The 17,269-nt window shown below is 36.0% G+C and overlaps 1 protein-coding gene across 2 annotated transcripts in view; it reads left to right on the forward strand.

Moving 5' to 3' along the window:
* ERC2 (ELKS/RAB6-interacting/CAST family member 2) overlaps positions 1-17,269 on the forward strand; it is a 439,008-nt gene that overhangs the window by 333,190 nt on the left and 88,549 nt on the right. For both annotated transcript variants that reach the window (XM_070933636.1, XM_070933637.1), the window contains exon 12: positions 7,514-7,674. In XM_070933636.1, the coding sequence (XP_070789737.1) occupies positions 7,514-7,674 (161 nt within the window). The remainder of the gene's footprint in view (positions 1-7,513; positions 7,675-17,269) is intronic.

The following is a 17,269-nucleotide window of genomic DNA, read 5'->3' on the forward strand; positions in this document are numbered from 1 at the left end:
TTCATTCTCTTTCTTTCTCTCTCTCTCGAATGAAAATATTCCTTGATACTGCCATAAATCTTGCTTTCAATAAAGTCTATGTCAGTGTTTCAAATAATGTATCTGAATATCATTGGCATCCTTTGTCAAATGCATATCCCATGATATCCTTTAATGCTGAGTTATGACAATGTCATCATTGTTCAGTATGAAACTTTTACTACATTCTCTTCTAAAAATCTTTTAAAAATCTGGAGGACAAGTACCAAAGAAATATAATTTTACTTTACCAATTATATAAATATAATGAAATATATTTATAATTATATAAATATAATTCTGGGAGTTAGCAATAGTTTATCATGGCAAAATATAATAAGTACAGTGGTTAATTTAAATTATATCCAATATAAGGACTTAAATTAGACTATAGCAAACATAACAGCTTTATTTTATGGGCACAGAGGTTTATTAGCACTGATTATCAATGAGGTGCCCAAAATGTTAATATGAACAAAATTCTCCCGCCTTAGATATCTTGTCTATAGACTCTGTAGAAAGTCCATCAGTCTATATGACCTGTGATTTTACCTTCTTTCTTCATGTTGTTCCCACCAACACCTTTGCTGATTAAAAAACAAACAAACAAACAAACTGGGTCAAATCTGGTTAGAATTGAACTGACCATTAAAAAATTGCCAGGTTGTACGCTTTACTGGGAGTATGAAACATATCCCAGAAGATGCTAATAAAACCATTCCTGGATTGTTTTCAGGAAACTATATGAATAAGTTCATGAATTCATTAGGAGTTGAGCTTGGGTCAAATCAAACTTTACTTATATTTATCTATAGTGAAAGGTTTCCAAGCAAATTAAGTTAATACAATGCATCTTGTGTGACAGTTACAGGCCACGTTCATAGCATGAATTCCTTCATTACTCTTCTATGAAGAAACCAATGTGCGCCAATAACAGCTTAATTTTCTTGACTAGATTTAGAATAATCAGGCATATGCAGAGAGGTTTCTTCTCAATATTTCTTAAGATAAATGTAGATTAGAGGTGGCTTGCTGATTATGACTGAACACATGTAAGTTAGAGTCCCCCATAAACATAATGCTATTATAGCACTGAAGTGCCTTGGTGGACCTCAGATATCCAGGCCCTAGACCAGCCATTTATCATGGGAGTAGAGTGTGGCTAGAAGGGGACACCTCTTTCCCATGGTGCAACACATATTTTTGGGGAATCTATATCATTCATAGACAATGTGATTGCTGTTGTTCTAGTAATCCTGCTCAGTACAAGAGGAACTGCGGTGATGCTAACACATTTGGCATAGCATGCTCTTTAGACAAAGTTTACTGATATTTTAGTTAATGAAGATTTAAATCTGAAATCCACCAGTACAGTGGGAGTGCACCAGTGGTGGGTTGCTACCGGTTCTCCGGGTTCGGGCAAGCCAGTAGCGGAGATGGTGAGGTGAGAGCAAACTGGTTCACTCTGACTGTCAGTTGGGTCCTCCCACCCACCCCTGCGCTATACCTACCTATATTCTTTCATTTTTAGTCCAGCTGATAGGCACGGCAGAGCAGATTGCCCTGCCTCAGCTGTTCTGAAATTCAATGCGCTTGCGCGAAACGTGCACAAAGCGAGTGCGTGAAGTGAACCGGTGGTAACACCAGTTGAAACCCACCACTGGAGTGCACTCCAAAGTTTACAAAGACTCTCCATTAGAACTTGCCTGATTCTGACATTTTAAAAGTTTATTGTAGTGTGAAATATGAAAAAGAAAGTGGTAAGCTGCAGTGACAATAATTTATTTATTTCTAAAATAATATTTTCAAAAATGCCTTTAGGCCTCCCGCCCCTACAAACTAGTGATGTATTAATCAGTATTCAACTAGAGGGGATAATGTGTATATATGTGGGCCTTTTTATGATACACCTTTTTAATGTTTTGATTGTTTTGTGTTTTTTGTTTTTCATCTTTTGGAATTTTTTCCCCAGAATTTTGTATTTTAACTTTGTTTTGAATAAAATAAAATATACAATAAAAAAAGAATGCTTGTACTTTTATTTTTCCAAGGCTTTATAAAAAAATTATTTTTTATAGAAAATAAAAATTGTGGAGTAGTCTGGAGATTTCTTTCCCTGGAGATACTGTATGCCCCTCTGCCCAGAAAATACATTTTTAAACATAATCCAGGACCTGTTATTTTCAGGCAAATTTCTAAACCCCCTCCTGAAATAAAAGGGAGACCTCCCAGCTATGGAGAGAAAGTTTGCATTCTTCTTTCTGCCCTGGGGGGCTCTGCATTTCAAAGCTCAGGTTTAGCAATGGTTGTAATTATCTTTTCCATGGAGTTTCTAAAAGCTGCAGGTGTGTCTTTCATACAGTAGGCTGTTAACACCTCAGTTAACATGAGAAAAAGGTAATTAATTTTTTGTCAAAAGTTGAATTCCTTCAAATCTGTGGACAGGGGGAGGGGGCATTTTACCCTTCACATTTAGACTTCCTCTAAAAGTCTCTGATTCAGTTCAGCTAGTCTGAGTCAAGATAGAAGTGAAGTTTCAGGTTACAGTACTTGGTTTAAAACCCTAACCTATCCATCTCTCAAAATGCTTGGCAGTATTAGAAATCAAACACCATCACATGGTCTGGATGTACAGATGGGTGAGAAATTAAAAGCAGGGGTGCTTGAACACGTGAGTACTCTTCACTCAGTTTCATAAATCAGAATCAAGTTAACTGAAGCCTCTCTGAATCCAATTTATTCTGCCCCCCCAGTTTTCTTTGTCTTTTGCTGCTTCCTATACTTCCTCCTTTTTCTAAGAGCTAAAGGAAGCTTTACTGCAATCAGGTAGCTAAGGCCGAAGATATTTTTTTTAATAGGACAGGATTTGGAAGACTTTCCTTTGGTGTAAATAACCTTTTGAACATTTTATCTGACCAAGCTATCAATAAGGTTATCATGACACAAGAACAGGTTTTTCCCCAACGCCATCACTCTGCTAAACAAAATAATTCCCTCAACACTGTCAAACTATTTACTAAGTCTGCACTACTATTAATCTTCTCATTGTTCCTATCACCCATCTCCTCCCATTTATGACTGTATGACTGTAACCTTGTTGCTTGTATCCTTACGATTTATATTGACTGTTTCCTAGTATGATTTGATTGCTTATTTGTACCCTATGGCTATCATTAAGTGTTGTACCTTATGATTCTTGACGAATGTATCTTTTCTTTTATGTACACTGAGAGCGTATGCACCAAGACAAATTCCTTGTGTGTCCAATCGCACTTGGCCAATAAAGAATTCTATTCTGTTCTGTTCTGTTTTGTTCTGTTCTGTTCTGTTCCATGTCTAACTGAAAAATGACATGCTTGGCAATAATTTTCAGCCTATAAGAAGCCAAGTCAATTTCTCTTATTTATCATGCAAATTTTTTTATTGCAGTTGTTGCTTTGCGATGAGCTTTGAGGCCACCCACTATGCTCTTCAGCCACTAGAATCAAATCTTTGAGGAGACAAAAAAATTCTTGAAAGCCTCAGTAACACCTGAGATGCACAGTTGCATTCAGTAGTAATCATTTTCAAAGTGAACAGCTGGATGTTTGTCCAGCCCTGCTTGGAAAGAAAACAGGTTCAGCACATGGATGGAATTTGCTTTAATATCAGATGTTGGGAATACGCAGCAGGATATGGATACTTCATACTAATACTCAGAAGCCGAATGTCCTGTGCTTTTTTGTAGCTTCTGGTATTTCTGTGAAGATGATACAATTTGCATACCTTTCTTTCATGGAATACGTGTAGTAACATACTACTTTATTTGCTAGATTTTTGGTTTACATGTAAAAAGAAATATTTGTCTATAGAACTACCGGTAGTATAAGTGTGTATGATTCCCATGGACCCACAATTCATTTAATTACTTTAGTTTTTGATGGGATTATCACACAGAAATAAACTAGACAAGTTTATTCCAACCGTGCTGAAAGACTAAATAGGAGAAATGCTTAATATTACACAGAAGGTTCTTTCTTATTCAAATCACAGCAACATAACATTTTTAACTTATATTGCATTTTATTGTCGCTATAAATTCATGTGTAATTGGAAGGTAGATCATTCATGAAATCTTCTTTTACTGTACTGTGTTTTATATCTTTAGTCCACAAATGTCGAATCTAGCTTTACAAGTAGTCCTTGACTTAACAACCACAATTGAGCCCAAAATTGATGTTGCTAAGTGAGAAATTTGTTAAGTGAGCTTTGCCCGATTTTACGACTTTTCTTGCCACATTTGTTAAGTGAACCATTACAGTTGATAAGTTAGTAACCCAGTTGTCAAGTGAATCTGGCTTCCCCATTGACTTTGTTTGCCAGAAGGTTGCAAAAGGGGATCACATGACCCCGGGACACTGCAACAGTCATAAATATGAATCAGATGATAAGCATCTGAATGTAAATGACATGACCGTGGCGATGTGACAATGGTCACAAGTGTGAAAAATGGTCATAAGTCATTTTTTCCAGTGCTGTTGCAACTTTGAACACTTGCTAAATGAACTGTTGTAAGTTCAAGGACTATCTGTATAGAGCAGGGGTCAGCAACCTGCGGCTCTGGAGCCGTATGTGGCTCTTTCACTCCTCTGCTGTGGCTCCCTGACACTCAAAATATGTGTCACACCTGCCGGCACGCAATTTATTGAGCTTTTCAACCCCTGGTAGGCCAACCATGGATAAATCCAAGAAAAAAAAAAAACTTTCAAAAGAAAACAGAACATTTAATTCAACTACATATGCTAGTTTTGTGGCTGTTCAAGAAATAGTCAGGCACAGGAATGGTTTTGTGGCTCTCGGTGTTTTCTTTTCTGTGGGAAACTGGTCCAAATGGTTCTTTGAGTGTTTAAGGTTGCAGACCCCTGGTATAGAGGGTCTGTTTGTAAGGATAATAAGCTTTGTAGCTACCCTTTCGGTCTTTTGGATGCTTTACAAAAATATATTGGACAAGCCTCATCATTTCAACAGATCGCAGAGGTGTTCCCTTGTGACTTACAACCTATAAGTGTGCTAGGAATTGTATTTTGCCTTTAAAAAATGTACTTTACCCTTTCTCCTTGCAGTCAACCTGGTGGATGAAATAGTGGATGTGTGTATGATTATAGGCATGCTTTCTCCAAAGATCAACATTTGTACACACTTTGGTCACCTTTTATACATAGTGCTATTGACATTAACCAGAAAAGCCACTCTGACAGCACCATACTTTAGCACCGCCTAAAGAGTTGCTGCATTTGCAGAGTTTCTTTAAAGCAATGTCTGGGGGCGGGGGGTGGGTGGGTGGGGGGAGAGGGGGAGGGGGAATCACAAGCCTAATTGTTTTCCATCAAGAGGAATTGTCTTTGAAGTAAACTGTCCTGAAAAATAAGGATATTTTCTTGAAGGCTGAACGTGGCACTGGAATTCTGAAAGGAGAACATAATGAACAATTCTCTTTGTTTTTAAAACAATATAGATTCTTGCTGCAGGATATGTACTCAGGTGAACATGTGCATGTTCTTTTGCTGGTCAGTCATTGTCCTTAAACCTAAAGAAGCAAAATGTGGTTGAGGTTAAAAGATGCAGTCTTAAACTTGATTATCCTAAGACAACCAGACAATCTGTTTAGATTCAGCAGCCCCAGAGAATTTAACTACTCCCGTCATAAATATCTTGTCTATAGAATCTGTAGAACAGGGGTCTCTAATCATGGCAACTTTAAGACTTCTGGACTTCAATTTCCAGAATTCCCCAGGCAGCATGGCTGGTGGGAAATTCTCAGAATTGAAGTCTACAAGTCTTAAAGTTGCCAAGTTTGGAATCTCCTGTTGTAGAAAGTCCATCATTCTTCTATTTCCCGTGATTTTATCTTCTTACCTTGCCCACCAACTAGTACTTTTGACCACAGGCTCAGTGGACTTCAGTCTGAAAAACCTACAGCACCTTTTCTAATAATGCAGAGAATTTACTGGTTCAAGTTGTGAAAGATCACTGGAATTGTCCCCTTAGTCTGTTCCATAGTTCAAAGAAGCATATTTATTTAAAAGATTTGTATGTCTATCTGTCTTAGACCATAAATATAAGAAGCTCACAACAACAATAAAATCACAAAAAGTAAAAAAAAAAAAAAGATCAATGAAAAACAAAGACAAAAACCCTAGTGCCATAGCAATTTTATTGGGATACCCTCAACACCACCTTCACACTTCTATGTTAGTCTCCCCCAGCACCTCAGGAAGATCCAGCTCTTTATTGCCTTATGAGCCATGGTGGCGCAGTAGTTAGAGTGCAGTACTGCAAGCTACTTCTGCTGCCTGCCGGCTGCCTGCAATTTCAAATCTCACCAGGGTCAAGGTTGACTCAGCCTTCGATCCTTACAAGGTCAGTAAAATGAGGACTCAGATTGTTGGGGGCAATATGCTGACTTTGTAAACCACTTAGAGAGGGCTGTAAAGCACTGTAAAGCAGTATATGAGTCTACGTGCTATTGCTTCTGGATGGGTAAACAGTTGGGGATCTGTGAAATTGTCAGGGGAAGAGTATGCTTCAGGAGAAAGATGAAAATAGAAAGAGAAAACATACCTCTATTCTATGTAAATAATATTTACATTATTTACATTATTCTTTCATTGTGTTTAAGTGCATGTTTACAATATGGGCATTCCAATTAGTTTAAACCTTCATTGTGTGGCAGAATTTCTGGTGATATTTCCTGTTACACTTGGTTTAGCACACTGTGTGAGCCTACTGCATTTTTTTGCTTTGGTCAGTTTATGATTTAGGATATTATGAGAACCCAAAATGGATTAATTCACTTAACTATTTCAACAGGAATTTCAACAATAATAAGCTGAAGTTTCATCTTGAAGTTTGGTTAATTAAGTAATGCTAGCTTATGTAATATCAGTGTTACAAATGTGAGTTCTGAATAAGTTCTCTTCTACTTCTGACACATCCACTCACAATCAATGACCTTTGTTCCAGTAAGTGCCAATATCATTATTTTGCTCACAAAATAATTAAGAAAAGTCAGCATGGATGCTTAACCCGGACATATTTTGAAATGCCTGAAATTACACACACACACACACACACACACACAGTATACATACATACACACACACACACACACACACACACACACACACACACACACATATATCTCTGTGTGTGTATTGAGTGAATGCATGTGAAATGAAATGAAACTGAGAAGTTTTATCCTTCTTTAAAAATAGACCCATGAACCATTATCATTGGTCATAGGTCTGTAATAAATACTCTTAATCTTCTTTCTTTAATCAGATGAGATATGTATATCTCCTTTTTATGAATAATGCTGTTAAAATCTATTACTTAACCCACAAAATTCACTATGTTCCCTTGAAGAGAGTAAATATTTAATGACTGTGGGATTACCCATTACAATTTCTTGTTCATTTGCTAATTGTGAGTACCTGAATTTATCTATGCTTTTTAGTTAGAAGAATTACGGAATGCATTGGATAAGACCAGACAAGAACTGGATGCCACTAAAGCTCGCCTTGCCTCAACACAGCAGTCTCTGGGTGAGAAAGAAGCACATCTGGCCAATTTAAGACTAGAACGGAGAAAACAGTTGGAGGAGATCCTGGAAATGAAGTAAGTGCATTTATGTCTCTTGATTTTTCATTCCTGCTTGCAACATTTTCAGCTCTTTATTTCATAGACAGAAGATTTCTTTACCAAAATGAAAATGAATTAAGCTAAATGACAGTAAGTAATAATATTGAGCTACAGAAGTTGGAGTAGAATATTTTGTTATTTACAGATGGCAGTAGCAGGAAACACTTCTTCAAGATTAGATTGATATGCAGGTATAAGCAGACTTGAAGTAAGCAAGCCACCAAGAAGTTTTTATGCACAATGGGGTACAATAAATAAACTAGGTTCATTTTAGTGCTAAAGTGGTAAATATATTATTTAATTAAAGGAAGCCATGCATTCATTGAGACACACTGATTCGTAGGTAAAATTCTATGCCATAATATAACATTATTTACTTGTCACAATTTATCTGAAGTTACAAAGGATGGAAAATCACTATTTATATTTCCAATAAAGTTTTTTTCCTTGTTGAATACCCACCCATATACCTTCCCACACAAGCATTCACACACACACACACACACACACACACACACACACACACACACATATATATATATACATACATATATATATATATATATATATATATATATATATATATATATATATATATATATGTAGACTATGTTAGTGATCTTCTCTTGAACTTCAGTCCCCCACGTAAATGAGCTTGCTTCCTTACTGCCATCAACTTGTTCTCACGTAAGTGGAAATAAATGGTTCTGTGAAGTCGATACATTACTATTAGCTTGAGTAATAGTAATAAATATAGTTGAAAGCTACAGAAATAAATAAATAAATGACATTTTTCATTTATTGATCCAATGAAAATCTAGGTATGAGTAATGCATCAAACCTATTTGATAATCATGCTATTTAAATTTCTTTTTGCCCAATAAGGAAGGTTTAGTTACTTCTTGTAGTCATGTTGGGTTACATGATGAATACTATCAAATTCTTGATTGTAGGCTCAAGGGAGAGGCAACTCTCAAACAACACTATTCCAAACCAGTGATGATGGTAGTTTTGATGTTCCCTATTCTCTGAAAAAGATGCATTCTGCCATTATGTACATAATATTTTTTGGGGGGGGGGAGATTATTTTTTCTTTTTTTTTTTCATGCTTGAAAGAACTCAGTACATTCAAATAGTTATTACATTTCTCCTTATGTGATTGTATCATTAGATAGTGCTTTATATCAATGCTCCAAAATAGCCTATCACACTATGAAGACTAAATTCTAAAATACATGAGGTTTATCAAAAAGGTTTATTCCTTCCTTCCTTCCTTCCTTCGCCAACCACAAACTTATGCTTGGAAGAATATCATGTTCCTAAGGAAAAAAACTATGTCACATATCAGCTATGTAGTACAGTGTTGCCCTAGTTGAATTAAGAAGCAAAAACAATTTAAAAGCATTTCCAAAAATTTCCAGATAATTTATAGAACCCTTGAATACTCTCATTTCCATGGATTACCAAATGCACCATGTCATAATTAGTTAGCTTTGATCAGATTTACATAATATTGAGAAGGACATATATTAGATAAAAGTAAAGTAAAGGTACCATCTCCTTCAAGCTCCTGGTGATATCATGAATATATGTGTGTAGCATTATTTTGGTAACAATATGGAAATGATTTTCCACTTCCACCTTTTGGAATTATTATTTTTTTACTTCCTCTCTATTCTACAGTCCTTATATTGCCTTGAAATCTCCCATCCAAATAATTACCTGTCCTGATTTGGCTTACTTCTGAGCCCAGCAAGATGGGGCAAGTGTTATCACCTGCTGGTGTCCATATGTAAGAGATGGAATTTTTATAATTTCTATCAAATTTACCTGTCACATTTTGAATATATACATATGTGAGCATAGGCACATGAGAAAGGAGTGTGACTATTGTATAGATGTGTGTGTATGCACGTATGAATAATAGACTACTGGCTAAATCCATTTTATATCTACATTTTATAAACTATTTCAACACCAGTACTCCAAAAATTGTTTCTCTTTCTTTTATTGGTATACTTTTATGTAGGTTATATAATCTTCAGTAAATAGGCAGTGTTATTTATGTTCTCCACAAAACCTACCTTTGAAAAGTGGAAGACTTGGTTGATTTTTTACAACCCATGGTGTGCTTTCATTTAACGATGGGATCCATGCTGAGAGCATAGAGAGTTATATCCCAAATTAAATGCAAACAAAACAGCAGGATGTTGATACAACTGTGATTTCCATGGGAAGTAGTTAGGACGTTAATGTGCCCTTCTTGGAACTTGGGTAGAAATTCTCCGGTGACTCCGATTTCTGCTCCATAGATCTGAAAGACAACACATCTTGACTAGCTTTTTTGACACCAAGTTGCTAGCACCATAAAGATTAGAAGAATCAAAGGCTTTGTTCTTCACTAAAATGAAGAGGTTTTATTTAAAAAGGAAGAAAGAAGAGAGACAGAAAAAGAAACAAAGGCCAATAAACTTATCTGTCAATAGTTTATTTAATTTAGAGCAGTGTTGTCATTTGTTTAAATGTATATGTTATGATTAATGTCAAGCAATATTTCGCTAGAAATTTTGTGTCTGCTTATCAAACTGAAATAGTTCAATCTATTCTTAATACATTCAGTTTAGCGTATGAAACTTTGTTTAAATTATTACAGGCATAAAGCTAAAAAGTACAGCAGGTGAACTAATATGCAGGCATATGCTTTGTGTTATGTTTTCAATTTAGAGCTTAACTGAGGAGTAACTATAAAAGGTAAGATAACTGGCCAAGCTAAGTCTGTAACATTCACATTTGGTAAATCAAAGCAACCACACACCCTTCCTCATATTGCTGTCTGCTGTAGATACAATTCTGATGCAAAACAAGTGGATTCCAGAATCTTAAATCTATTTAAGTTTTACGTTTCTCTGAACCTGGTGCTGCAGCTATTGGCTTAAACTAACCCCAAAACAAATAGATATTTTAGCATAATCTATGCTTGTAAATTCAGACTTTGCCCAAAAAACGTTAAGAATGTTACACTTCATGAAAAAATGCATTAAATATTATTTCATGGGTTTTTTTTTTTTTAAATAGCTGAGAGCATGACAGCACAGTTATGCTCACAGAATGAGCACTGCAAATGTGAAACTGATGTAGATTGGAAAGAATGTTTTTTATCCACCTCTGGGGATATTTTCTCTAAGAAAGTAGGACTTCCTCTCTCCCTTGGGCAGAACTGCTCAGTAGAGCATGATGGGCATATCCAGTAAGTCACTGGCAGTTTTGAATAAGAATACCATGCTTGAGGTGCATACTTGTGGAGAAACACATGATGGCATCAAAGGGTTAAAGTGTTCTCTATCTCCTAGCTACTATGCCATCACCAGAGTTTTACAACCAGATATGGAGTGGCTAATTTTGCATATTATTATGGTTCATTGCACTATCAGCCAAATATTCAGAGTAGATTTGGCATTTTTATCCACCTATTGAGTCCTCCCCAAGGACCTGGAATAGGCAGATGTGGATGTTTGTTGGAGTTAAAGGTATTGCCACAGGATATAATCTGTGAGTCATATTATTATTAGAAGAAGAGACTGAAACTTTTTCTCACCAGTTTCTTGTGGGCTTCTAGAGATGTCAGGGACAGGAGCTGTGGTGGTGCAATGGTTAGAATGCAATATTGCAGGCTAATTCAGCTCACTGCCAGGGGTTCGATTCTGACCAGCTCAAAGTTGACTTAGTCTTCCATCCTTGTGAGGTTGATAAAATGAGGAGCCAGATTGTTGGGGGCAATATGCTGACTCTGTAAACCGCTTACAGAGTGCTATAAAGTACTATGAAGCAGTATATAAGTCTAAGTGCTACTGCTATTGCTATTTCTAAACAGTTCTACACACATACTTTAAATATAGAGGCAAATCCAAATTTTGGCTTCAAATACAAGATGACTCCAAAACATCTTATATAGATTAGTGACTAAGGCGTTAAACTAAGAGTGGACAGATCCAGGTTCTGATTCAATGGAAGTTAGAATCATGGAAATTCAATGGGGGATTTTGGCCCAGTTCCTTTTAGCTCAGTTTACCTCATAGTATTGTTGCTGTGAGGCAAAATTGGAAAAGAGATTGTTATGTGTGCCAATCTGGCTCCTCAATGGCAGAGTATAAATTAGTTGTCCATATATATTTAAATACACACACACACATACACACACACACACACACTCACAAAGAAATAATGAAATAAATTATAAATTTATATCTTTTTTCCAGTGGTGGGATTCAAATAATTTAACAACCGGTTCTCTGCCTTAATGATTTCTTCCAACAACCAGCTCACCAAACTGCTCAGAAAGTTAACAACCGGCTCTCCCGAAGTGGTGCGAACTGGCTGAATCCCACCACTGCTTTTTTCTTTCTTTCTGTGTATTTATGGGAGTGTCTGTGAGTACAAATATAAGCAGTAGATGTAGAATAACTTATTTCCATAGATCATTCTCTCTCTCTCTCTCTTTCTTCTTCCCTCCCTCCTCCCTCCCCCCTCTCTCTCACACACACATACACACACAGACAGCCTCTATATATTATACATTTTTCTAAAACTGATCTCAGCCAAACCTTTACAAAAAATATTAACATCATTGGAAAATGCTTTCTCAAAGTTTTATTAACTGAGAAAATAATAATGATCAAGACGATGAAATAGGATCATATTTATATTGAACTAAAGCCAGCAAGGGAATATGTGGGCCTCCATTTCTGATTTGATAGAAGTATAAATGACTATAAAGGCAACAGGGACAGTGAGGGAGAGGAGCACTAGAAGGAAAAAAGAAAGCTAAGCTTCTGTTTTCAGAAATTTCTCTCTCCCCTTCCCCCCAATTTTTTATTTTTTACTTTTTTTTAAGAGGCTGACTGAATTGCCCTCTTGTCTACTGAAACTCTTAGTTTAATTCCCAGAGGCCTCAGTGACACCTAGGGCAGGCTGATCAACTGCACCATTCTACATTGCTAACCTCAGCTGACAAATTGATTATGAATTTAGCAGATGTTCCAGAATAGAATGGGTCCATTTTCCCCTTATTTAAATAGCAAATAGGCTTAAAACAATACAATTTTACCATAAAAAAGAAGATCTCTCCAGCGGGACCTGATCCACATATATAAGTCAGAATAGCTAAATAAGCTAATTCATTTCAATAGAAACTAAATTATCACCTTGGGATTTGATTTTGTGTATGCATATTTACATACAGCATGCAGAAATGATGCAAGCTTTGGAATGCTTTCTTCTGTTTTTTTCTTCTTCTTTTTTCTGATATTGTTTGCCAAATATAAATTCAGAATGATCTAGATGTGCCTAAATAGAAGGAAGTCACCCTTGCTATTCTCATCAGCAGGAATGTGCTAGAACCATATCATCTTTTTGCTTACTTACTTTCTCACCTGAGGAGCAGCATTAATAGAGATTAGATTATAAATAGTGGGCCCAATCCAGCTAAAGTTAATAGTGATTGAAAAAAACATGAAGTCAGCATTTCAGTCAAAATTTGAACCAGCTAAATACAGAATAACATCCTCAGTCCTGTTTGCTTTGTGAAAAACAGGTTTTAAAGGATGGACTTAGTCATATGTATTTATTTATATGCCACCTTTATTATTTTTATGAATAACTCAAAATGGTGAACATACCTAATACTCCTAGGAGTGACATGATAGCAGTATTCCAGTATTTGAGGGACTGCAGCAAAGAAGAGGGGGTCAATTTATTATCCAAAGCACCAGAAGGCAAGACAAGAAACAATGGATGGAAACTAATCAAGGAGAGAAGCAACCTGGAATTAAGGAGAAACTTCCTAACAGTGAGAACAATTAACCAGTAGAATGGCTTGCCTTCAGAAGTTGTAGATGCTTCATCACTGGTTTTTAAGAAAAGACTGGACAGCCACCAGTCTGAAATGAGCAATGGGTTGGACTAAAAGACCTCTAAGGTCCCTTCCAATTCTATTCTATTAATTGATCCTTCATCCCCTACTATAACAACAATCCTGAGAGGTGAGTTGGGTTGAGCGAGAATGACCCAAAGTCACCCAGCCACTTTTCGTGGCTAAAGCGGGACTAGAACTGAAAGTCTCCCAGTTGATGCCTGGTGCTTTAACCACTAAGCCCAACTGGCATATCTTACTTGCTATCAGAGATATTGGCTTTTACATACAGCCTTCTTTTTTTAAATTAGTCAATATTTATTGGTAAATTATTTATTTGTTGAATTTATATCCTGCCTTTCCTCCAACAGCTCAAGGCAGCATTCAGCATTCCGTCTCCATTTTTCCCAGAGCAATCCTGTGAGATGCACTGGGCACAATATAATTTTACCCTTTTCCCTTTTGTTTTAAAGAAACATGTACACTCATTTCTTAGAGTGAAATAATTTGTGATCTTATACACTAGAATTAAATTTGTTTTGGTTTGTATTGTAAGAAAACTGGCTGACCAGCTATTAAGGACTGAATTTAAAAGGACTTTCCTCAACTCATATTATCAATATCAAATACTGTATATGAACCTCCAAATAATTAATGTGATTTATTTTGGAGTTCCAGCTAGCTTACTGTATATCCTAAACTGTTACAGGCGATGACCAAGTTGAATCCGAGTGAAGGGACAAACAAGTTATCAGTCCCAAATCCCTTCACGCCCACAAGAGATCTAAGTCCAGCCCATCTAGAATTTCATTGACTCTTACCTACCACAGATTTGCTTTGACCGTTAGTAGTTCAGATTCTTGTAGAGAGCTAGAACTTGCAATAAATCTTTATATTAATTTGAATTGCCTGAATTTCCTGATATCCCCACTCTTGACAACTGTCTATGCCAGAGACATAAGAAACCAGGGAAGTTTGGTAATATTAGCCATTTAGAATTGGTCTGATAAATTCATACTTTAAGTTCACTTATTTGGCATTCAACCCTATCATGTGAACTGTCAGCTCAGATTTCCATTAATCAGGTTTTCATACTGGAGGCAATTACAAAGCCTGCACTGATTGTTATGAACTAGAATTGCACCTTTTCCATTATGATTCTAAATAAAATATAGAAATTAAAGCTTAGTAAGTGGGATTGCTATCCTAGCTTCATATTCATACATACAGAGAAGTTTTATTTAGTGTAACTAATGTAAAATGGTATATAAAATAAAAGTGATTTTAATTATTGGATTTAGGAAGCTCCAATGGCAATATGATCTGTATTTGACAAGCCACTGGCATTTAAGAATAATGTAACCATTACTACATTAAAAATGCAACTTTACACTGCCAACATAAAAGCATTTATTGTATGTAAATTTTGACAGAGAACTGACTTTGACAGAGAACTGACAGAGATTTTGATTTGACAGAGAACTGACTAGAACTAGAAAATGGCTCTGTAAAATTTGTTCAGTTCATATCGATGCTGACGACTTTTATAAATGTTTACCTTATGATTTACTATTATTCAAACTTTGCAGATGCTTTGTCATCAGGCAAACATAGCCATGCCATGTCTTAAGAAGAGAAAAAAATGAAGAAGAGAGAGAGAGAGAGAGTGAACGAATAGGGAAAGGAACATAACCAGTCCGGTTCTAGAAAGAGGCCTCTTTGTAGACCATCTGAATCCACTTACATGTAAATTACTTGTCTCTATGAATTAAGGTGAAGGTTATGAAAGAACTGCTTTTCTATGTTTACTGTAGGATTTTTGACAGTCTCTTTCCTCTTTCAAGTAAATTTGGCTTAAGTCCATAGTCAGTACAGTTTTAAGTAAACTCCTCTTTTGTTACGTTAACAAGGTTATAACATCACGGAGGCAGATTTCCAGGCATATGAATTGAGACCTAAGAATGCTGGCTAAAAGGGATAATTAAAACCTTAGGGTGGGAGAGTTTAAACTATCAAGTAAAATTGGATAAAAGACTAATTGTCCACAGCAACATAATGCATATTTCTAAATACCTGTGAAAAGAAGTAAATAGTAGTGGCTTTTATAATGTTCATTCAAGCATTTAAATAGATTGATGTGACTATCCTTTGGGCCACAGGTTTTTTTTTTTTTTGGTTTGGAAAAGAAAAAAGCCTGAGGTTGAATTTGTTATTTAAATCCTGATTTATGAATCCATTAGATATTTTATGTTGCAGGAGTGTAAGTCTAAGATGGAGGTAAGAATAAAAGAAAACTGGTCACTTCATGCTTTGTCAATTTTTTTTCATAACTTAAACATAGGGAGGGGAGGGGTTACATACTTTTGTTGACCTTCTAGAAGATGACATACAGTCAGGCAAGATGATGCATTACCGCAGGTTAAAAAACACACACTAGAATGAGTTGTAATGGCAGCTTGTACTGTGAAAGCCCATTTGTTATTCATTAAGAAAGCCAGAGTGAGGTTACAGAGCTGGTCTCATAGTGGGCTTTGAAACTTAAGGTCACTCTACCCTTAATATTTTAGTAGCATGGGCAGCCATTAATTCTTTTTAAGAGTGTTGGCATTTTTACACATTTCAGTAGTTTATAGGTATCATTTCAATTCAGAACAATTATAAAAAATAATAGCATTTGTTTAGGGTTTTTTTTAAATACGATAACCCAACACTCAAATTAATTTCTCATCATTTCTCATTTCTCATCTTTGCATGTCTATCTATTGGATAGACATATATTAAACCCACATACATATATACCGTGTTACCCTGGAAATAAGACCCTGTCTTATATTTTTTTGAACCCCGAAATAAGCACTTGGCTTTATTTTTGGGGAGGTCTTATTTTGGGGTGCGTGGAGCAATGGTGCTCCTCTGGCCATCCTACCTGATTTCCAGTTCTGCGTTTAAATATTTTCAGGGAGGGCTTATTTTCAGGGGGAGGCTTATTTTAACGCATGCAGTCAAAAGCCCAATTGGGCTTATTATCAGGGGCTTATTTTCGGGGAAACAGGGTACATACAGTAACATCTATTTTTCTTATAAGAAGCAACACTTGAAAAGAGGAAAACGTGGGAACGTAATAGTGTTCCAGACCCTGCCCAAATATTCAGTGCACCAAAAATGAGAACATGAATTTTTTAAAGAGTGTGTGCAGTATCTGATCCTTTAAAAGGAATTTAAATTTTAGGGAGGAATAAACATTAAGGGGAACATGCTTCTTATTCTGTCCACTTATTGTATGAGGATAAATTCTCATGACATCACATTTTAAGATATGGGACAACATTGGGTTAAGGGTTTGTATGAACCAGTCAATGGGGCAGCGCCCAATAGTGTTCCTTTCCCTTTCTAGCACATCACTACTCCTAAAAGCTGTGAGATCACTCCTTGTTATTTTTATGGCAATCTGAAACTGCGATTTGAGTTTATTTTAAATAGGTAGTTGTAAACTTTAACCATCATTGCATAGATTGTTTTAGATTGAAGTAGCCTACAGATTTTATAAAGAAATAATAAGTTAAGTTGATGTTATTAATGGTTATGAATTTAGCATACAATGGATAAGTTGCTATCAACCGTTTAGGTGGGAGTCAAGGACTTATAATTTATTTCTACTTAAAA

This window comes from Pituophis catenifer, unplaced genomic scaffold, assembly GCF_029215685.1.
Source record: "Pituophis catenifer annectens isolate HBS135680 unplaced genomic scaffold, rPitCat1.0.hap2 SCAF_2, whole genome shotgun sequence".
NCBI classification, from domain to species: Eukaryota; Metazoa; Chordata; class Lepidosauria; order Squamata; family Colubridae; genus Pituophis; species Pituophis catenifer.